This window comes from Stigmatopora nigra, chromosome 5 (genome assembly GCF_051989575.1).
Source record: "Stigmatopora nigra isolate UIUO_SnigA chromosome 5, RoL_Snig_1.1, whole genome shotgun sequence".
In the NCBI taxonomy this organism is placed as follows: domain Eukaryota; kingdom Metazoa; phylum Chordata; class Actinopteri; order Syngnathiformes; family Syngnathidae; genus Stigmatopora; species Stigmatopora nigra.
The window spans coordinates 2,063,026-2,086,063 of record NC_135512.1 but is presented as its reverse complement, the minus strand read 5'-3'; the positions used below and the strand labels follow the sequence as shown (position 1 = coordinate 2,086,063).

General features: G+C 35.7%; 2 protein-coding genes across 3 annotated transcripts; one reads left to right on the top strand and one right to left on the bottom strand.

Moving 5' to 3' along the window:
* The first annotated feature begins 2,677 nt into the window (after window positions 1–2,677).
* On the top strand, window positions 2,678–16,023 carry sh3gl1b (SH3-domain GRB2-like 1b). Its single transcript, XM_077717602.1, has 9 exons — window positions 2,678–3,200; window positions 7,111–7,179; window positions 7,960–8,032; window positions 8,571–8,714; window positions 8,793–8,926; window positions 9,454–9,612; window positions 9,699–9,802; window positions 10,732–10,865; window positions 13,775–16,023. The coding sequence occupies exons 1-9, from the start codon at window positions 3,156–3,158 to the stop codon at window positions 13,966–13,968; spliced, it is 1,056 nt and encodes a 351-aa protein (XP_077573728.1). The 5' UTR covers window positions 2,678–3,155; the 3' UTR covers window positions 13,969–16,023.
* Window positions 16,024–16,729: 706 nt separating this feature from the next.
* Window positions 16,730–23,038, bottom strand: mpnd (MPN domain containing). Of its 2 annotated transcripts, none has more exons than XM_077717562.1 (12): window positions 22,755–23,038; window positions 21,774–21,970; window positions 20,813–21,034; window positions 20,638–20,740; window positions 20,035–20,080; window positions 19,830–19,926; window positions 19,688–19,760; window positions 19,173–19,249; window positions 18,574–18,742; window positions 18,440–18,510; window positions 17,582–17,671; window positions 16,730–17,500 (listed from the first exon to the last, which is right to left on the bottom strand). In XM_077717562.1, the coding sequence occupies exons 1-12, from the start codon at window positions 22,756–22,758 to the stop codon at window positions 17,324–17,326; spliced, it is 1,326 nt and encodes a 441-aa protein (XP_077573688.1). In that variant the 5' UTR covers window positions 22,759–23,038; the 3' UTR covers window positions 16,730–17,323. The 2 variants fall into 2 exon arrangements, with proteins under 2 accessions (XP_077573688.1, XP_077573687.1); XM_077717561.1 differs by having other exon boundaries at window positions 20,002–20,080; window positions 22,755–23,036.

Sequence of the window (23,038 nt, the reverse complement as noted above, 5' to 3'; positions counted from 1 at the left end):
ACTTGTGTTAAGACCAATATTAAAGTAAAATTTAAAAATGAATAGTTTTTAAACTATTAAACTCCTCAAAGACCAAATTGAATCTCAAATAACAGTAAAAAATGTCATTTAGATATAGAAAAAAATAATAAATGGGGTGGGAGGGTAAGTTTTGTTTAATTTCATCATGTATTTGCGGGTAAAGTTAGTTTTTATTCATTTAAACTATTTTAAATATCTATTATTATTTACAAAATGTAAAGCAGCACAATATTTACTGAATTTGACAATCTGAAAACAGTTTTGAAAACGAATAACAAGGCTAAATTTATGTTTTGGTTTCGCACAAAGCAGTAATTGTTGGTTAAACATCGCATTTCTACCCTAAAGCTAACATTAGTAATGATATTCAAACTAGCATAACAGTTAGCTAAACATTTAGCTTCTACTCCTGAGCAAAAGCTAACATTAGTACATTTGCGGTTAAAGCTAGCAAAATAGCTAGCTTCTACTCTTAAGAAAATGCTAACTTCAGTACACTAGTGGTTAAAGCTAGCTAAATAGCTATCTTCTACTCCTAAGAAAATGCTAACTTCAGTACACTAGTGGTTAAAGCTAGCTAAATAGCTAGCTTCTACTCATAAGAAAATGCTAACTTCAGTACACTAGTGGTTAAAGCTAGCTAAATAGCTAGCTTCTACTCCTAAGAAAATGCTAACTTCAGTACACTAGTGGTTAAAGCTAGCTAAATAGCTAGCTTCTACTTCTAAGAAAATGCTAACTTCAGTACACATTTGCTAATGTAAGTCTAGTGGTTAAAACTAGCTAGCTTGTTAGCTAGCTACTACTCTGAGCAATAACTAATATTATTATTATGGTTTTGCAACCAAATTATGCAAATATTCTAAATAAACAAGACAAAATGTCAAAATGGCTAACAGTTTTGGAACAACCCAGAACACATCCGGAACCACTTGTCCTTCTTAGAACCTTTACTACCTCACCCTCCTTTCAAATATTCATATTAATGCAAAAATTAAGGATTTTTGGGGTGAAATTTCAGGAATGAATTGATTCCCATTGACGACAATTGCTGTCCAAATCCATTGGAAATGGCAGAAATTGAATATTTGTTCACCCAGTATTTAAAACGGTACAAAAATTAGTTTTATAACTTTAACTTCATTTTTTGAAATTTCACTCCACAAACGTTGCCTTTTTTTTGCAAGTCGCCATTTTGTTAAAAAGACCCAAACGACATAAAAAACTTGCTTTTATTGCTGACAATCACACATCAGGTGTTTAAAAATATATATAAAAATACTTTACACTGCTGGGACAGTGTTGTTGTCTCAAGTAGCATTTAAAAAAAATAAAATAAAATTTAAAAAAAATAATAAAAAAATAAATGCCGACCGCGGGATTGTGCAATCGGGCCTTTGTTGCCAAGCATTTTAAGTAGCATGGATTTTTTTTTGTAGTTTTAAAAGCTCTATTAATTCTCACCCGGCAAAAATTTGACAGACAAAACCTTGTCGGCTGGATTGTAAACGAGGTGCAATACTTTGTGGTAGAATGTTTAATCACGTTGATTTTTATTTTCTTTTGTAATGGTTGCAATTCGTCAAGTTCCTCAGGGCTTTCTGTCCCTCTGACCTTTGAACTGTGGTCAATGTGTACAGTACATGTTCTTGTGAAAGATTATCAAAAAGTATCAAAGATTTGAACCCTTTTATTGTTAGCCAGAGAGGGCAAGTCATAGATAAAATAGGATATTTACAAAGAGAGAAAAAATGCCTAGAAAATATGAATTATAATCTCTGATCCTTGTCTTGGTTTTGATGTGATCTTCAAAATTTGTCCCATTATGTAAAATGATATTTTCAGTTTAGTGTCCTTGTCGTTTTGCGAGGTGGGAGATGTAATTCTATTTTTTTTAAAAGAGGATTTTTAAAAAGTATCTGTGCAACGTTCATTTTTTTGTCATTATCCTTCTGTTTATGATATGTTCTATTTGAAGATTATTATTGATCTTGAATCATAATAGATTTAAATGAGAAGTAATTTATGTCATGTCATGGATTTTAAAAAAAGAACCAGAAATGTTATTAACACGAAAAGTGTTTTTGCACAATGGTGGTATACTATGTGGGTTTAAGAATGTAATAAAAAATCTTTTTACAATTAACTCTTGAAAAGCAAATGTTTACAAAACAAGTCATACCACATTTCGCCACCAGTTGGCGCCTATCTTAAATACGTAGCATCCTTAATTGTTGGTATAACGTGTTCTCCCTCTAGTGGTGCGCCAATGAATCTGGCCAAAAAAACTTAATAGCGGAAGACAGTTACTCGCAAATTTTTTAAACCTTTAATAATAGAAAAAAGTAGAAAAATATGCTCTGATTATTTTAAGTATGCCGTTCCAGTTTTGAGACTTAAAACTAATTTTCTTATTCATTCAGAAAATTAAGCGTATTTAAATGTTAGCACACCATTGACATTAATGATCTCCGTTTATAAATGACCCCGTCACAAAATGGCCACGATGCAATATGCTTGTCCTCTCAATCTGCAGTGTGCATCATACATCTACTTATATATATGATATCTATAGAAAAAGCCGTGTCATACCTTCAGCAACGCCAATTACTCGGTAATATTAACCATCTTAGCGCGTTTTTACTTCAAAATAAATCATAACACTTTTTTTCTGACATTCATCTTTAATATATTTCGTTTTTTATTACGTACAAACCATGAAAACATCTGGCTTGATGACCTGCCCTGTACCTCCGCACACAACCATCCAGGGGGCGTCTTCAGCGAATGAAAGAATGCCTCCGTAATGTGGCTGGCACCGAAACGTCTCATTCCTCCACAGAATTGTTTGCTTGAATACGTGGAAAGAAGCCACCGCTCAGCCCAAGGCTTTTCTCACTTTAGCCTTCACTAAATTAACTTTACGTGACAGCTTCGGGCGTGTATGTTCGGTGACAAGTGGGACGACTCCCCCGCGGACGTGGACGTGGTCAGTCGGCGTGTCCCGACCCAATTGACGGACGGCTGAGCAGTCCTATGATACCTCGGACACATTTTCCCCCAACGCCGCACGACCGACTCGGGACACTTTCACGCCACCAACTCGCTGAGAAGTTCTTGAAGACACCTTCAACATGTCCGTGGCCGGCTTGAAGAAGCAGTTTTACAAAGCTAGCCAGGTTTGTTCAACTTTTTTTTCCCCCTCTAACCCAACACCCCATGCACTTCGATTCCTTTAGCTAGCTTGGTTTAGCATTGAAGCTAACGCTATTTAGTTTGTGCCAAAACTAATTTAGTTTTAGCTTCGCTTTTTTTCCTACTTGTTTAGTTAGCACTATAAACTAGCATTATATGTGTTTTATTAGTTTTTTTAGGGGTGTTTACGTGGTTTTTTGGTACGTGAAGCTCCACGCAAACTAATTAAAGTGGAGGTAAATCTCCCAGCCTGAAATGGTTAGTCATAAATGCCACATAAAATAGCGTTTTATTTTTTTAATTTTGTTTAAATTAACTTTTGATAGCTAGTAAAAATGTCTGCCTTGTGAAAAGACCCGCTGACCCACTTTTTAACTCCAGCTGTGTTGTGTTAGTCTCTTTTTGTTGTTGTTTTTTATTCAGGCAATTATTGTGGACCCCCCACTGACGTCATTCAGCAAACAATTGATGAGTTTAAGAGTTGTTTGTTTCTTTTTAAAATCATCTCTTCTACTACGACTCATTCTGGGCGGGGATGCTGAAAAAAAAGAATGTCTTTTTCCTCACCACCCCTGCTGATCTAAGCAGGAAAGACATTTGGTTTTGAGCTTTTGGCTTCCTGTGAGGAACATGCACAGATTCCCGACAGTTAGAATGTTTGGCAATGGCAGTGTAGCCTGTGTGTAAACAACAGACGATGCATGGTAAACAAAGTAGGGCTAAAATAATTAGTTGACTAAAACCTTAAATGGTTTGATCCAGGAGTCTCACTGTAGGTTAGTTTTAGAATGATTTAATCAGATAAGAATTTATAGGAGATGAAAGGTCAGTGCAAATAGTTGCATGGCACTTAAATAACGTATTAGTTGCCATTGATTTAGGGCCCTTTTCAGTGTATTTGATTTACATTCATTTGAATGAATGTAGCTTTAAATTACAAATGTTTAATTTTCTAATGTAGTTATGATATATTAAAAAATCAATAATAACATCATAAATAACTTATGTTAATAGCTTTTCACTGTGGTTGAAAGAGTTAAACTACCATTACCTCTTTATGGGCCGCTATTGATGGTTTCCAAATGTCATTAATGTAATGTAATTAAATATATCATTTTTTTAAAGTATACATACACTTGGAAATAGGTTTCACTGGTCTCAAAGTGGCGGCCCACGGCCCAAATTTGGCCACACGTCTCATTTTGTGCGGCCCAAGAAAGTAAAAGATTTGTGCCGAAAAGAAGATTATAGACATATAGCGAATATTTCCTATGTTTTGGCCTTTTTAAATCAATAATTGCAATTTGAATGTCCAAAAATGATTGACCAGCACCGTCGGAAAATCTGTCAATTCATTTATCGATGAATTTTGGCAGCCTAATTGGCCCTGAGGAAAGAATCGAATCTACAAAAAACTGAGTTTGACATCCCTGGATTAGATAAAATAATTGCTTAACCAATAGATGTATCATACTACTTGTTTTTTCTTTAAAACTACACCCCCCCAACCCCCCTTTGTCCTTCTCAATAACAGCTGACAGCTCAGATTTTCTTCACTAGGGGGCCAACGGGAAGTGGGACTGGATATCAGTGCCCAACAGTGCGCACATCCTTGTTTTTATATCATGGTTGACTCCTAAAACTAAAAAAAACTAAAAGGGCAAACAAACAAAATCACACCCTGTTGACGGGTAAGTGTTGCTCGAGGGTAGAAATGTTCTTCAAAGCACTTTTTTTATGACCAATTGGCTGTGAGAGTTCGGCAAAACTTTTCAAATTTGGAGATTTTTGCATGATTAAGAGGATTAAAGTGTTAATACAGATACTGTATTTCATTGATAAAGTAGCAATACGTTTTGGGGTAAAATTGAATGGACACTTATTTGGGTAAAATTGAATGGACACTTTCTCAGGGTAAAATTGAATGGACACTTTTTTGGGTAAAATTGAATGGACACTTTTTTATGGTAAAATTGAATGGACACTTTTTAGGGTAAAATTGAATGGACACTTTTTAGGGTAAAATTGAATGGACACTTTTTAGGGTAAAATTGAATGGACACTTTTTAGGGTAAAATTGAATGGACACTTTTTTAGGGTAAAATGGAATGGACACTTTTTTTAGGGTAAAATTTAATGGACAGTTTTTAGGGTAAAATTGAATGGACACTTTTTTATGGTAAAATTGAATGGACACTTTTTAGGGTAAAATTGAATGGACACTTTTTAGAGATATTTTTGCTTTTTATTGTCTGTTTTTGATAGAACTCGTAATCCGATTTATTTTGACTATGATGGCGTTTCGACCTTAGCCTTGATGCAAATATTCAAAACACACTTGTTTTTCTAAACATTTAAAGTCTTGCTGACATATTTTAGGTTCAGCCTTCATTTTGAATTTTTTAAATCTTGTTAATTACTCACTAGTTTTCGTTCTGGAACTCTAATGCAAAAGATAAAGTTATTGTCAATCTTAGCATGACGTAAAGGTCAAAACTTGTGTATTTTATTGTGCTCATAAAGTAGGTCAAGTAGTTATTCTTCAACTTCAGGCAGTAAATTATCACTGTTATCTATGTTAGTGTTTCAGGAACTTGGAATAGAACTTACACTCATCCTTCATTACTTTGTGACTTCAATTTTGTGGCCTTTGCGGTATTAAGTACCCAAAATGATTTATATGATATTGAGTTTCAGTTTGATTTTATTTACCGTATTTTCACGACTATAAGGCGCCCCGCATTATAAGGCGCACCCTCAATAAATGACATTTTTCCATATATAAGGCGCACTGTATTATAAGGCGCACTGTGTATTTTGGAGAAAATGTAAGGCTTTTAAGTGCGCCTTATAGTGGTGAAAATACGGTAATTGCTATTGGCCTCCAGGTATGAAGCACTCACTCACTACACAGTCACCTCTAGAGCCAGCCATTGATGATGATTTGGATTTTTTTGGTATCAAATCTTGCAGTGGGGGAGGAGCTATATGATGGAAGATTTTGTAAACTAAGATGGCATCAAGTTGATTTATTTAATTTCCACGCAGCTGACAGTGCGTCCTCGGAAGCTTGCTTGGAATGGGAAAAGTCTGGGTTGATGCTAAATTAAGGCATGGCTCTGCGTTGCTGTAAGCGGGTCATGCCACACCAAATGTTTAATTTGACGGTACTTGTGGGTCAGAATTGTCTTCGGCCATTTTTGTGTTTTACTTGAGTAAATACTTTTCTGTGGTCTGGGTAAATATTGTCAAACTAAATAAAAATGTCTGTAACACTTAATTTAATTTAATTCAACAATCTAACATTTAATTGTTATTTATTTATTTTAAGTAAATTAATTAAAAAAACAATTTTAACAACGGAGAGTCATTTTCTAAACAACACAGAATTTTTACTTGGATTTTAAAAAGTAAACAAAATGTAAACAAAATGTAAACAAAATGTAAACAAAATGTAAACAAAATGTAAACAAAATGTAAACAAAATGTAAACAAAATGGGAACAAAATGGGAACAAAATGGGAACAAAATGTAAACAAAATGTAAACAAAATGTAAACAAAAGGTAAACAAAAGGTAAACAAATGACTTGCAGTTTTTGGCTAAAAAAAGGTGGATTTTTCAGGTCAACAATTTTCATCGATTATGAAATGTTAAAAATTCATTCAATAATCATTTACTTTGTTGGCAGATTAAATGAGTCCCCAAAAAATAGCCTGTGACAAAGATGAATTTGACACCACTCCATTCAAGCAAATGGCGGCATTTTGTTGTCAAGGAGGCCTTGTGGATGTCTATGAAAACCTTATGTGGCTCATTTAATGACCTCACTCACCCTTTTGTGTACTTTTTCATCCTCCCCCCCACCACTCTTTGTCTTCCCCTCTACCGCTAGATGGTGAGCGAGAAAGTCGGGGGTGCCGAGGGAACCAAGCTGGACGATGACTTTAGAGATCTTGAGCGGGTGAGATGGCGACCAGTTTTGGAAGAATACCGACCGACTGACCAGTCAAGGGTTTTGATAGGAATTCACTTAATAGTATTTTAATATAGGAGTCTCATATTCAAGAACAAACGAAGCGTTTACAGTATTTTCTCGCTTATAAGCCGTATTTTTAATTTAAAAAAATGATGACTGAATCAAGGGTACGGCTTATACGCGCATAAATTAGACCAAGACAAAACGCCATTATGCATAACAATGTGGTTATTTATTTCAATAGAGAGAAAAGATAAACAGATAATGCTAAAGAAAATTTATTTTGATGTCTAGGAGTGAAATTCAAGAAAAAAATAACATTTTTTGCATAAAAAGTGAAAAAAAATGATTTTTCTTAAGGTTTTCTCTCCAAAGCAACACATTTGTATTCCCTATTAAAACTATGAATATGCAGGTAAAAATTGTTAAGGTTGGTTGAACTTGAAATTTGAAGTCCACAAAATCCATTTAAAATTTTGAGTTTTGATGGAGAACTAAAAAAGAAAATTCATTCTAAGTCATCTTTATGACTTTAAGTGAATAGATAAGTGCCAGTTAGGCATTGTGCTAAATTCAAAACAGGCTAAAATCACACAACTCTTCTCAAATTCAGATATTCAGACATGTAAATATATAATGTCAAAATAACCAATCCATAAAAAGTTTATAAATCAGTGCTGTTTTTCCTAATATTGGCTATATTTACACTTGATGATTACATTGTATCCACTTTAATTTGGACAATCTTGCTGTGTCTCTTTCTAGAAAGTGGACGTGACCAGTAAAGCAGTAGCTGAGGTCATCTCCAAAACATCGGAATATCTCCAGCCCAACCCTGGTGAGATCGGATTGGGGATCCGTATATTTCGGAATATAAATCCCAGTTTTTTTTCATAGTTTGGCCGGGGGGTGCGACTTATATATGAGATTTTTTTACCTTCCGAGTTGGTGGAGTTGTTTAAAAGTGACACCTAGGACGAAGATTTCATTGGATTTTAGTGATTTTAAGTGAAACTGATAGTTTGCTAAACTTTTTAAAACATTTTTTTTTTATCTTAGCGTTATCCGAATAACTTTTACAACTGTTTTTACTGAAAGGTCAGTCATGTAATGTTAGCATCCCGTACACTTATTCAGCCTGTTGTTTTCTATTTTATTTTAATTTTAAATTACCTTTCAAGATTACATGTTTTTATTTTTTATTTTTTCTTCAAATAATTTCCCCCCAAAAATGCGACTTATACTCCAGTGCGCCTTATATATGTTTTTTTCTTCTTCTTAATGATGCTTTTTTTGGATTATAGTCCAGTAAATACAGCACCTTCCGCATGAGGAATATTTCCAAAATAAACGCTGGACTTTTTCTCCTCCCACAGCGTCAAGGGCTAAACTATCCATGTTGAACACCATGTCCAAAATCCGTGGTCAGGTAAAGAACCCCGGTTACCCCCAGGCCGAGGGGCTCCTGGGAGAATGCATGACCAAGTATGGAAGAGAACTCGGAGAGGAGACTAACTTTGGTGAGATGGAATTGAAAGAATGGCATATTTTTAAATGGAGTTTTCTTTAAAATACTAAAAAAACGGTCAAATCTTCAGGGGCGGCGCTGGTGGAAGTGGGAGAAGCCATGAGAAGAATGGCCGAAGTCAAAGATTCGCTGGATATTGACGTCAAACAAAACTTCATCGATCCGTTGCAAAGCCTCTGCGACAAGGACCTCCGAGAGATTCAGGTTTTTTAAAAAATAGATTTTTTTACGCCACAAAATGGGCATTTTGGCCAATTTTTCGTTGGTCTGAGCAGAAAAACAACCTCCCTGAGCGCACTGTGTGACATCATCATTGCTCACTAAGGGTACACCAGTATCACAACTGCCATAAGCAGGTTAATGTCAACATCTAATTTTTCATTTACCGTATTTTCATGACTAAAAGGCGTACTTAAAAGTCTTACATTTTCTCCAAAATAGACAGTGCGCCTTATAATACAGAGCGCCTTATAATACAGTGCGCCTTATAATACAGTGCGTCTTATATGTGGAAAAAATGTCATTCATTGAGGGTGCGCCTTATAATGCTGTGCGCCCTATAGTCGTGAAAATACGGTATATATATTTTATTGACTGCGCGCCATATGATTGCTGCTGCGCAGAGAAGACGAAAGAAGTGCGCAATTGTGCACCCGCTTAGCTTAGAGGGAACATTGGTCACAGGGTTTTATTTCTTTGGACCATATCACGAAAAAGTTCTCATTTCACAGCATCACCTCAAGAAACTAGAAGGTCGCCGTCTGGATTACGACTACAAAAAAAAGCGCCAGGGTAAGATTCCCGACGAGGACATCCGACAGGCGCTGGAGAAGTTCCACGAGTCGAAGGATGTGGCCGAGACTAGCATGTACAACTTGCTGGAGACCGATGTAAGGATGTGGAGTTTGAGGATTGTAGCGCCATGTTGGATTAAAGGGGGGTCTGCTAAAAGTTTTTGTTTTGTTTTGGCGAGAAGATTGAGCAGGTGAGCCAGCTTTCGTCTCTGGTGGAGTCACAGTTGCAGTACCATCGGCAGGCCGTTCAAGTCCTGGAAGAGCTTTCTGATAAGCTTGGAGAAAGGTGCGTCTACGTAATTTTTTAATATTTAAAATAGTCAGTAGTCAGTTTTCAGGACATTTTTTTAGTATTAAAAGTACTTAAGTCAGTAAAAGGCAGCCTGGATGGTCAAGTAAAAAGAAATAAATATATTTTGTAGTCTCAATTTAATTTTTTAGGACTACAGAATGCATAGAATATTTTATATGATTTTTTTTTTTTGGTTGCCTTTTCTTAAAAATAATTTTAAATGAATAAATAAACATAAGAAAAGCCAGATCTGGTCCCAACATTTTTTTTTCTCATGCAAAAATTGATTAGAATCATAAATAAGTATTTGCTTTCTTTACCCCTTATTTAAAAAAAGTATAGAAATTACCAATATTAATGTTTTTAAATCAAGTCTGTTTAATTTTTAGTTTCCCTTTATTTTTTCCGCTGGCAAGAATGAATTATAATCATAAATTAAAAAAAAAAAAGTATTTTTCCAACTTATTATTTTTTTTAATGATAGAATTCACAATATAAATAAATGTTATCAAACCAAAACTATTCAATTTTTATTTCCCTTTATTTTTTATTCTCAGGCAAAAATTAAATATAATCATAAATTCATTTAAAAAACTGTTTTATTTGCCACTTATTATTTTTTAAAATGATAGAACTCACAATATAAACATATGTATTTACACTTTGTTTGTCATTTATAAATAGAAACAAAAAGAAAAAAACACATTTATTTTCATTACAAATAAAAATTATAAACAAAATTCAACTTTAAAATGCATTTAAATAAAAATAAGACCAAGTAATTCCCCATTTTTATCAAACCATTTCCCCCCTTATTTTTAATGACATTAAACGCAAAAAAAATAAAACAAAATACGAAAATTCCTTCAAATTTCCATTCTTTTTAACTCCAAACAAATGACTCCCTTTTCCCCCTTAAACAGAATGACTGAGGCGCAATCCCGACCGAGACGCGAATACACGCCTAAACCCAAACCATCCTTCGACTTTGGGGAAGACAACCACTCTAACGGGGGTTACTCCACTTCCATGGCTCCGCCCCCTTCTCGCAACTCAGGTAAGACACCCATCAAAAACTATTTTTTTTCATTCCACTTGGCGCATCTGTGGCAAATCGATCCGAAGACGGTGTTTCGGTGAAAGCGTGCTTAACAAACATTCCAGCCTTTTTTTCCAACATGATTGCACAAGACCTGCATGAGTCAGTGTACTGCAGTACAAATATATTACCCGCGTGTACTCGCACGCACCCACGCACGCGCGTGCACATCCTTTTTTTTTTTGGGCCAGCCATTGTCCGATTGACCTTGTTGTTCCTCTTTCCCGTGACATCACCAGAGCCGTCGATACGCTGGGCCAGATTGTCATTTCGGAAGCCAATGTTGTGTGAGTCGGAATGGGCGGAGCTTGTGTCTCTTGTGTTGGGTTGCGTTTTTTTTTTTTTTTGTGTGAAATAAACTCACTGGTTTGGGAATTTCAACATATACAGACACTTATTTTTTTCAATGCTACCATTCATTCTAACACAGGGTGGTGTCAAACATACGGCCCGCGGGCCGGATTCGGCCCGTCTGGTGGTTTGGTACGGCCCGGGGAAGAAAGCTGCATTGTATAAAAAAATGTGATTTTTTTTGTTAAAATTTGTAGTTATTGGATTATCCGCTAGGGGTGCAGTATTTTAGTACGTGCAGACAACATGAATTGACATTCATTTATGTTCTTATGTTATTCTCTTGTTCATAATATATTGTTCATAATGGAAAAGGGAAATTATGTTAATATACATTTTGATAATTTACTCATTCTTTGCATTAATTATTAGTATTAGTGACTAATACAAAGGTGGAAAAAAGTGGGCCTATTGTTAGTTTTATGTAATTTTGCAATGAGTTTACTGGTCCGGCCCGCTCGATCTCAAATTAAGCTTAAGGGAGTTTGACACCCCTGTTCTAACAGCTTTTTTTTATTATTTATTTATTTAAACTAATGTAAATGGCTGCAAATTCTATCAAGTTGTGTATATGTTGAAATATCTCCGTTTTTTTGCTTTAGCATGTAGTTTTGCTATGGTTAACTTCCAAAAAAAGTGCTCTTAATGGTTGATTAACCTGCTCGATTCGTGAAATTTGAGGTTTATAAAAAAAACGGTCATTAACAAAAATGTGCAGTATTTTGTCGCATATAAGCCGTATTTGTTATTTTTTATTAACCTGCTCGATCTGTGGAATTTTGGGTTTTTCAAAAACGGTCATTAGCAAAAATGTACCGTATTTTCTCGCATGTAAGCCATATTTGTAGTTTTTTTAAATGACTGAATCGAGGGTACGGCTTATATGCGCATAAATTAGACTTGAAACGTATGAAACTCCCTATTAAAACCATGAATATGGAAAATTGTGAATCAGAGGGCGGCCTATACGAGGGAAATCGTAAATTTAAAGATTTTAAAGGGTGCGGTTAATACGCGGAGGCGGGTAATATGCGAGAAAATATCAGGCTTTCAGGCTGTATGCTATAACGTGCGGTTGTAGTAATAGGAGACTTCCAACTTATGTTTATTTTAACATCAGTCAGCTGAGTTCAGGTTTCATGACCCGTTTCCATTTACTGTACGTATATCAAGCAGATACAAATGTTCACAACCCCCCCTTCCAAAAAAATAACGGTAAAACGACTGTCAACTTCAACAGCCAGAAAGCCACTGTACACATAATTTGGTGGTTATATTTTCGGAGTGTTGCAACTTTACAAACAAGGGTGTTTATGTAACTCACTGAGGAGGAGTGGGGGAAATAGTGACATCTGGTGGAGGAATAAAAATACATTTGATTGCTAATACAGTAATCCCTCGATTATTGCGACTTCACTTATCACGAATTCACTATTTAGTGATTTTTTCCGCTATTAAATATTTAAAAAAAAAATATATAATTGCCTGAAATTTTTGGGGGCAAAATATGGCACAAAAATTCCCCAATAACCCCCAGTTGTGAAAGAATAACTTAGTGTTCCCTCGCTACTTCGCGGTTCAGCTATCGCGGACTCAGAACTTAGCAGATTTTTTTTTGGAAAAAAAATACAAATATTACATTGAAACAACATATTTTAAAGTTTTTTTTTTGTTATAACATGAATTTCACTCTCTCTACTCGTATTCTATATGGTGTACTGTATACAGGGGGGTAAAAAAAAAATGAAAAAATAAATATATATTTTTGGAATTAAATTCAATTAAAGCATTTTTGAAGGGGAATCCCTACTTTGCGGAAATTCACTTATCGCGGGTGGTCCCGGTCCCTATTAACCGCGATAACCGAGGGAACACTGTATTTGTTACCATTGGCAGCATAACAAACATCAAATTAATTTTGTCTTGCACGAAATCATTCTATTTTGGGTCCATTGAGTTTGACAAGCGTCTAATCTTTTTGGACAGGGCTAACTGTTAGGAGTTAGCATGCTATAGCCAATTGCGCTATTTAAAGAAAAATACCTTGCTAGACGTGTAATGCATTGTTGCAATTCACAATCAAAACTCTTGGCGCTTCTCGAGCTGGGTGGTGACGTGACACAAAGAGACGATTGTTTGGGGACAATTGCCGAGTTGGTGCTGGGACCTCCTGTGTGTGCGCTACACTGATTCCAGATCAGATCCGTGACAACGGGAGGTGGCTCTGTGCAATCAAGTACTTAAGTAAAAAAACATAGTAGTGCAGTCCACACCAATGAATTGATTCCTTAACTTTTTTGGTAACTTGAACATTTTGTAAGTAGAAGTGTACTTTATATGTAAATTCTGCAATCAGTCCTCACACAACTAACAAATAAACCCTTTAAAATTGGTCAAAGTAGCCCAATTTTGTATGAAAAATGAAAATTATGACGAGTGAATTTGTGAATGGAGTCCAAATGTTTTGGTGAAAAATTTTCAAACATCCTAACTTTCTTTTGCCCCCCTGAACGCAGCACCGGAGCAGCCCAGTTGCAAGGCACTGTACGACTTTGAACCAGAAAACGAAGGCGAACTGGGCTTCCGCGAAGGTGACATCATCACGCTGACCAATCAAATCGACGAGAACTGGTACGAGGGGATGCTCAATAGCCAGTCTGGGTTTTTTCCACTCAACTACGTGGAGGTGCTGGTTCCGTTGCCCCACTAAGGTATTTTGCGTCCGTGGGACAGTGGAGGGCGGGTAGGGACCCGGGTTAGCGGGTTCCGAGCTAGAAACTGGACAACGTACTCTTAAAAAAACCCTCCTTTTTTAAAGATTTTTTTTCCCTTCACAAATTAAATTGTAAAGCTCAGGTTGTACCATGACTCATACTCCCCCGAATCTGAGCAGCTCAATACTGACATCTGCTGGCCATTCTTACAGTTGCCCAAAAAACATTTTCGCTAACTGAGGTTTGAAACCACAGTATATAGCGCCTCGAAACACATTTATTCAATTTGCGGCTTAAGGTTCACGTACTAGCAAGTTCTTAGTACTATGTTACTTACTCCATTGATGGCAAAAGACGTCCAATCCATTTTGAATGGGAGGATTGGCAGAGATTTCTTGGTTTTGATTTAAAAATCAAGTAAATGTTTTTAACTCAACATTTGAAGGAAACTGAAATTTAAATGTTTTTTTTTTCATTATTAGCCGTCCAATCCACCCTCCCAGTTCAAATGGATTGGACTGCTAATAGTGAAAAACTCATTTATAGAGTTTTAATGTCATTTTTCATAGACACATAATTGGCATCTGTCAATGTAGCCAATTAGCTAAGTCAACTAAAGTTCATTTTTAGTTAATATTTAATAATTTGCACCAAAACTCTTATCTGCTCATTTCAAGTTCATTTTACTCTGAAATTCAAGAATAGCCACAAACTCCATTAATTATAATAATTATGAAAGTAAAGAATACTCAAATTTTGTCATTAAAAGAACTTGTTGTCTATGTAAAATGCTAATTGGCAATACTAATAACAACAGTATAGTAGAATCATCTTCAAAAGTACTACATAAAATAATTTATTCCATAATAATAACAATAATTTTTCCCTCCGAAAGAATTTATGCGAACAAAACCAACCAAATGAGCAAAAAAATTCATCAATGTCCTTTTAAATACCACCCAAACTGCCATATAATGCTAAATGCTAAACGTTAGCTTAGCATAACAAGTACATGAACCTTAAATAAGATATAAAAAAAACCAGAAAGGGCTTAAAATAGCATTTGCTTAGCCTTAAATATGTCTTCATTTTAATGTTTTTTTTATAAGTATCTTAAAGATGCTAATTATGCAGGTTGTCCATTTTATTTCACGTCACGTCCCGCTACATTTTAAAGCCGGTTTAACCCCCGCAGTACCTGAAAGAACAACGCTGCTGGCAGCGCTTCAGTCTTTCCGACTGTAATGTGAAAACTCGCGCTTCCTTACGCGTAAAATTCAACGTTGGGCTCCACGGTTCCATTTTTTTACGTACGGGAATTCATTCGCGCAAAAACACAAAAGTCCACCGCTAAGGGAGCAAATTAAGGGAAACCTTAATTTGATATTTTTCACTTTTTTTCACTTTTTAAAATTAGTGTTTATCCCATTTCTCCCAAAACCAACGTTTTGGTTATTTTCTAATGTTTACACGCACTGTGGATGGACTTTTTATGATTTTTTTAAGCAAATAAAACGTTTGTTTCGAGTGCCTTTTGGAACAGAAAACCAAAAACTAACATAATTGATACTTAAGTGGTCCTCAAACTCGTATTTACATTTTTTTTTTTTGGTTTAACCGGTCGCACTTTAGCATGTGTAAACATTGACAACACTACAGGCTGTTTTTCACACAAAAATGGATAATTTTTGTATTTTTTTTGTTTTTTTGCATATATTTTTTAGAGATTTTTTGGGGAAAAGTCCGTTTCATTTCCTGATGTGAAGCGCTATGTTTTATTTTAGTCTTAAATGTTCCACAAATCGCATTCAAACTCGCTATAGTATTATTTTTATATACAAACTCATTAAGAAATGCATGTAGTCATATTCTATTAATTATGGATGTACTTTTGTGAATGTTAGTTGTAAGTCAAATCTTTACTTTTGTTACGAGAATTGAATTTAACCACCGATTCTCGTCTTTTAACGTCAATATATTTGTATGTGCTACTTTTTTTCGACCTTTATTCGCTTCTTATAATAAACAAAAGACCCCCAAAAAATGTGAAATTTATTTTTGTGGGCAAAAATTAGAGTCGTTCTTATTTTTTTAATATTTCCAGTGTGTATTATATAAAATGATTAGTAAATCAATAATCAGCAGGTTTAAGGCATAGCTGTACTCATGCATGGACAGCAATAAATAATAATAATAATAATAAAAAGAAATAGTTGTTTATGAGGCTAATACAGATGTTCTCAAACTGGGGGCTGCTTGTTGGAATTTGGGGGAATTTGAAGTAAAGTGAGGTATTGTATTAGTTTTTTTAAGTGATATTCCTGCGCATTTAATTTTCTTTTAAGATTAGAAATTAAATTCAGTTGGTTTATTTTCGAGTAAATCAGTTATTTTTCAAAATTAATGTGTTGGCATAATAGTGTGTGAGAGCTCAATTCATTTTAACTGCTTTTAAAAAAAATAGTACAAAAAAATGTTTCTCGGTATTCACATTTTTCTATTTAGTCAGTAATTTAAAAAAGGAAAATTAATGCAATTTGACTATTTTATAAATGTCCTCCACCCCAAAAATTATTTGGAATTTACAGAAGATATAAATATATATATCAAGACCCATAAAAACAATAATAATAAAAAATAATACATAAATAAATAGATAAAATATATATAATAATAATTAAAAATACAAATAAATATTGTTTTGTATTTTTAATTATTATATATATTTTATGTATTTATGTATTATTTTTTATTATCATTGTTTTTGTTGGGTCTTTTTGTTCTACTGTAAATTCTGTTTTGTATTTTTAATTATTATTATTATTATATATTTGTATTTATTTATTATTATTTTTTGTTTGTTTTTGGGTTTGACAGGTGTTTTAACTAATTTTGGGATATTAAATCCCAAACTAATCTCACTTTTTTGTCTACCAAGCTTAAGTAAAGGATTTCCATTTTCTTAAAAAAAATTAAAAATACTGTACTTTAACTTATTACTCTTTTTTAAAGTTCACCCATTGACTTATAATGTGATATAAAAAGAAAGAAGCTAAAACTACCATGCTTAACAAAATATCTGTGTACAAGTCGCAACAACATATTACAAGGTTTACAGTGTATTTTATAAGCCTGGTGGGCCGTGAGGTTATGTTTTCCCTGGTAAGTAAACGGAGCATCATTTGGGATTTAGCCTATTTTTTTGCCTATTTTAGTTGCAATTAGCATTTAAATCCAAGCCAAGCTATTTTTTTACCCCCAAAATTGTTCCCATGTGTAATATTAATGCCCCAAACAGTTTGAGAACTCCTGAAGTAGATACAGTAAAATCACCAAAAAAAATGTCAATCATTACACGCCGCTCAGCTGGCTGTAAACGTGCTCCAAAATCTGCGAATAGGCTTGGTCTTTGGGAGCGTGGCAACTCAGCGAGCCTTTAATCTTGTCCATCATGGTGGTGTCGGGACACCAAAATTGGTTAAAATGGACCAGATCAGGGGCAGACTTGTAAAAGTCCACTATGAGTACCTGCGAAAATAATAATAATTCAATAGTTACAGTTGCTATTTTTGGTTTGCTAACTTATTTGTCCTATTTTTTCATATTTACCATCTCGTTGAGGACGTCGCTGGTGAGGAAGTTGTCTTGAACGTAGGTCACCTCCACGGCAACGGGGATGCCGTAGTCGTTTGGTCTTTGCTACAAAAAGATAAAATTTCGTTTTTTTTTTTAATTTTGTTATCCTGAAAAAAAAATCAATTTTTTCCACCATATTCCGCCAAAATTCAATTTATTTTTATATTTTTGACCATATTCCGCCAAAATTCAATTTTTTTCCGTATTTTTTGACCATTTTCCTCCAAAATTCAATTTTTTTTCATATTTTTTGACCATATTCCGCCAAAATTCAATTATTTTTTCAAATCGAAACCATTTTCTGCAAAAATGATGGTAATTATTATTATTATTTATTCGTTTTTTATTTATCTTGTGTTGAAACAATAGGCATGCGGAACAGAATTTATAAGTTTTCAAAGATAAGATCAAATTTTCTTTCCTTGGATTTTTTTTTGTTGATAAAAAATGATATTCTCGGATTTCTTTAGTCCTCCATCTTTCATTGAGGACTACAGAAATTGTTTTAAAATTTAAATTTAGACGGAAATAAGAAGTCGACGCACATCCGAAAAATTCAAAAATCAAGTAAAAGTTGTCTTTTGGAACCAAAAAAATGTATCAAAACCATAAACTCAGAAAATATGAATTTTAGTTCAGCACACACGAGGTAAGTGTATTTTAAAACTGTTTTGAGCACCAAAAAATAATTTTTGGAGTCATTGTTATTTTCATGGGCCTCACAAACTACTTTGGCGGACCAGATCTGGCCCCCGGGCTTTGACTTTGACAACCATGTCTCAAAGTGTTTAAAAAAATAATAATAATTCATTAATTCAGCTACGAACTCACCTCAGGCGGTGGGACAACCCAAAATGGCGTGATTGTGGAGGCCACGCCTTGATTTCCATGATAGTACGGTCCTGCCAACAAACAAAAAAACAACATTATTTGAAAATCCAATATTTTTAGTGAGGATGACGTACCACAGATGACGCCCAAGCACGGTTGGAAGCCATTGTTGGAGCCCTGAAGCCTCAGTTGATGGTCCATCTGCGAATCGATGTCCTGCAGAGACGGCAGCGCCGGGCCTCGGGGGTGACTGTGGTACCATCCCACCAATGACAATCCTCGCATGAACAAGTTCTGGCAAATCTGGATACAGTAAGGTACAAATATTTGATAATTTTTACATTTTTTGCTATGTAAAACTCATTTTTACAGGCCAGAGTGCGACCAATGTCAACTGGTCCTTTAATAGGCTCAGTTTTTTATTGATTTTAAAGCTGAAACTTTATTTTTTTGATAAAAAAACTTAAGAAGGCCTTTTTGTAAAAGGAATATTAAATATATATATGTAGGATATATTAAGTGAAAAACAAGGGGGGTCATTATATTTTGGGATTGTGAGGTCAAAAGGTCAAAAAGATTTTTCCCATCAAATTGGATTTGTTTGTTTTTTAAACATATTTTAAGCATTTTTCTTTTCAAATTTAGTTTCTAGGATTAATTAGTCAGTGAGCCATATTAGTAGTATTTAAAAAATGTCCTCCAAATATGTAATGAGAAAATGTGAATGCAATACCTCCTCCTCAACAGCAGAGGCAGCGTCTTTGTCCGCCAACCTTGTTCGACAAGGAAATGCTCGTAAAACAGTCAGCACTAAAGAAAAAAAGACAACATAATTACATCATGGTCACCTTCACTGACTACTTTGAGTAGTATTATATCAAAAATATTGCATATTTTTTCTGAAAATATCTTAAAACCTGACATCTTAACTCTTTGTTTACCAGGATTACATCAGTTGATCGCTTCTAGCCCCGCCCATTTTAAATGAATTAGACGTTTATTGCCATCAATATTATTATATATTTTTTTACCATATAAATTTCCCTTCTTTGCTAACTACCACAGCACATACTCTCCCAGCAAAAGAGTTTAACTAATAACTTTTAATTAGCTATCAATTGCAGTAATTGAGGGAAAAAAAGTGTCATTTTAAGATAGCAATTTCGGACTCTTTCCAACTAAATAATCGCTTCTAGCGCCCCCTTCAAACAGATTGGACGTCCATCCCCGTCAATCTGTCCCACTCACGTTGCGTGTTAGTGTCCCAACGTCCTCCGAGGTATCCCACAACTTCGCTGGTGGTCAGGTGACAGTGGAAGTCCTGGTAAGTCAATACAATGTTTTTTTTGGCAGCCATTTTGAATTTGAGACCATCTAACGAACATTTTACCATGAGAAGCAGCACGTTACTAGACACAGCCACGTTGAAAGGCTGAAACCTGTTGATGGCCGAAAACGCTGACAATTCCACTAGTGTGTGAGGGTCCCTGAAGATGCAAAAGTGGCCTCATTAGCGCTCTCTGGTGGACATGCTAAACACAGACAGGGATACCACGAAGTACCTGGACACGTCCCTGGTGCCGAGAGAGCAGTACCTGACCGGGATTCTTTCGCGGTCTGTTCTTCTCGGAGCTAAAGCATCTGAAAACAAATTTGCAGGTAAGAAATTTTTTTTGTAGAAGAAATGGGTCTGTTTTTTTTTTAAATTAAAAATGAGTAAGACAACTTTTTTTGCCAAAATTTAGTCATCCAACTGAATTGTGAATTGATCATCTTGGCTAACTACAATTCACATCTTGTTATGCTAATAGCCAACATTTGCTACATTTTTGAACCCATTATCCCCCAAAAAATGACAACAAACGTCCCTCATAGTAGGTAGAATTAGTCCCTTCACATTTTTTATCTTTTCTTTTAAATAAAAGATATGATTTACTCGTCTTTCCTAAAAAAAAAATATCAATCGAGGTATGTTTTTGCCTTTTTAATCATAAACTAGCTTAGTGGTTAGCTTAAAATTAGCATTGCGCTTCCATAAAGGGTCAAGCGGAGCAGTAGTGAAGGTCGTTTTTCAAAATAAGATACAGAATCTCTCATTAAAAAAGAAAAAATATATATATATACTTTATTTGCAACCCTTGAGCTAAATGACCCAGAAATTTGGAAAAAGATTGTCAAAATATAACCCCAAAAAATACCGTGCATTCCGCCAGGTTTGTTGTTCCTGTTTTTATCGTCGGCTTGCGTGGCAGATTTCCCTTCTTCTTCCTCGTCATCGTCATCATCCTCGCTCACCAGACTCTGATGACAAATATGTTAATGGACATTAGTAGTAATAGTTAGTTGTCTCCATAAATAGTTTTTCTTCCTCACCATGTCGGCGCTGGGTTGGTACTTGTGTAGCCAGGTTGTCTTGTACTGGGCCAGTTTCTGGCCGTGGTAGCGTACGGATGCCCAACCACATCCCGACTTTTTGGCAGGGTTGACCAGACGTTTGCAATGGGTGGCCCATGCGCTGGGTGAATTGAAGATCTGACCCGTCTCCACCCAGCGGATTTTGCCGTCGTTCAGCAAGTCCCCGATGAAGTTCTTACCCTGACCGATTCAACAAAAGAACTGAATAATTCCACTATTTGACCAAAAATTGAAGTCATATGTGTGACCAATACTAAAAACTAAAATTTTGATCCAAAACAGTCCAACTTTTGGACCAAAAACTGAATTCCAATATTTGACCAAAAACTGAAGTCCAATATTTGACCAAAAACTGAAGTCCAATATTTGACCAAAAACTGAAGTCCAATATTTGACCAAAAACTGAAGTCCAATATTTGAACCAAAAACTCAATTCCAATATTTGAACCAAAAACTCAATTCCAATATTTGAACCAAAAACTCAATTCCAATATTTGAACCAAAAACTCAATTCCAATATTTGAACAAAAAAACTCAATTCCAATATTTGAACAAAAAAACTCAATTCCAATATTTGACCGAAAACTCAATTCCAATATTTGACCAAAAACTCAATTCCAACATTTGACCAAAAACTCAATTCCAACATTTGACCAAAAACTCAATTCCAACATTTGACCAAAAACTCCATTCCAACATTTGACCAAAAACTCCATTCCAACATTTGACCAAAAACTCCATTCCAACATTTGACCAAAAACTCAATTCCAACATTTGACCAAAAACTCAATTCCAACATTTGACCAAAAACAGAATTCCAACATTTGACCAAAAACAGAATTCCAATATTTGACCAAAAACTGGTCCTTCTTGATGAATTCATTTATCTTCCCAATGCTGTTTGGTGCCATTTTCTTACCAGGTAGTGAATCGCCAGCACGCCGTCACCGGGCTCCACCAAACCATCCTTGAGTAGCACCCGTAGCGTAATCCCTCGCCGCGTAAGCAGCGATCCCCGGCCCGTACTGGAACGCAAGTCGGCCTCCTCGCCGCCGCTCAGCTCCTCCTCGTCTTCCTCGCCGCCGTCTTCCACCACCTGAGGTGAGCCGGGCACCTCTGAACACAAAGTAGATCCAAATTTTACCTATTTATAGTTCATAAAGAACCTTAAAATGCCTCAAAACCAACAGGAAGTGACCTGCAAATGCCCCAAAATAAACAGGAACCAACAATAACAAAATAAAAGGTCATCAAAATCATCCAAAATTGACCAGAAGTGAGCAGTAAGTACCCTTAAATGGGGATAAACTCATTTCAGCATGACAAGACCACCCGTCGGCCATCTTGGTAGGGGCAAAGTCAATTCACTTTGCTTTATTAATTAAGTAATAACTAGCTCATTTCTAAATGTATGTTTATAGTATTACAACTTGACTAATTTCAAAGCTATTTAGTACAAACAGGGAAGGCTGCCTTTGACTGGTTATATTTCGGCACCATTGACTCTAATAGACGTCCAATTCATTTTTAACCAAATAACAACAATTCGTGCCTCAATGGGTTAACTAACTTATCCAGTTTTGTTCCAATCTAACATATCCCCCCCCCCCCCCCCCCCCCCCGCAAAAAATAAAAATAAAGTCAAGTGTCACTAGTATTCATCGCCTCTCGCTCTACTACCAGTCGTCTTTTTTCCCACGCTAAAGTAACCCCATTCTCCCCTCTGCTTTTATGTATTTAATAGTCTTAAACGAGTCCCTGAACGCATCGTTTCCGTCCATTGTGGCTTCAGAGCCAGCCTTTGTTTCCAAATGCTGTGAGGCCACCGCGAGAACAGCCTTCTTCATCAGTAGCCCACCCTCGAGCATTTAAAGGCCACTTTTCATTCATCCTTCCTCACCCATGATGGCTCCGAAGGCGCCGGGAACGAGTCGCTCCAGCTCGGGAAACCGCCGTTCGAGCTTCCAGTCCGGAAGGAGCCTTTCCCCCCCTTTACGGTCGCGGTCTCGCTTTCTTCCCGTATTCGCCGAAGCTCGGCGCGGTTCATAAAAACAACAAAAACGCCGGCGTAGTTTCCTTGTTGTGTTGCTTAAATGTCGGATCCCCTCCCCTTTCTTCGTCTTCCTTGTCACTCTCCCTAGGCGCCAGCTGCTACCCACCTCCCCCTGACTCGATTTTTCACAT

Excerpts from the sequence above, each read along its gene's own strand:
- sh3gl1b (XM_077717602.1), top strand. The coding sequence starts at position 3,156 with ATGTCCGTGGCCGGCTTGAAGAAGCAGTTTTACAAAGCTAGCCAG. Across the intron at positions 3,201-7,110 it reads AGTTTTACAAAGCTAGCCAG|ATGGTGAGCGAGAAAGTCGG; the intron begins GTTTGTTCAACT and ends CTCTACCGCTAG. Across the intron at positions 9,803-10,731 it reads TCTGATAAGCTTGGAGAAAG|AATGACTGAGGCGCAATCCC; the intron begins GTGCGTCTACGT and ends CCCCTTAAACAG.
- mpnd (XM_077717561.1), bottom strand. Across the intron at positions 19,761-19,829 it reads GTAACGTGCTGCTTCTCATG|GACTTCCACTGTCACCTGAC; the intron begins GTAAAATGTTCG and ends TTGACTTACCAG. Across the intron at positions 17,501-17,581 it reads GCGACGTCCTCAACGAGATG|GTACTCATAGTGGACTTTTA; the intron begins GTAAATATGAAA and ends TTATTTTCGCAG.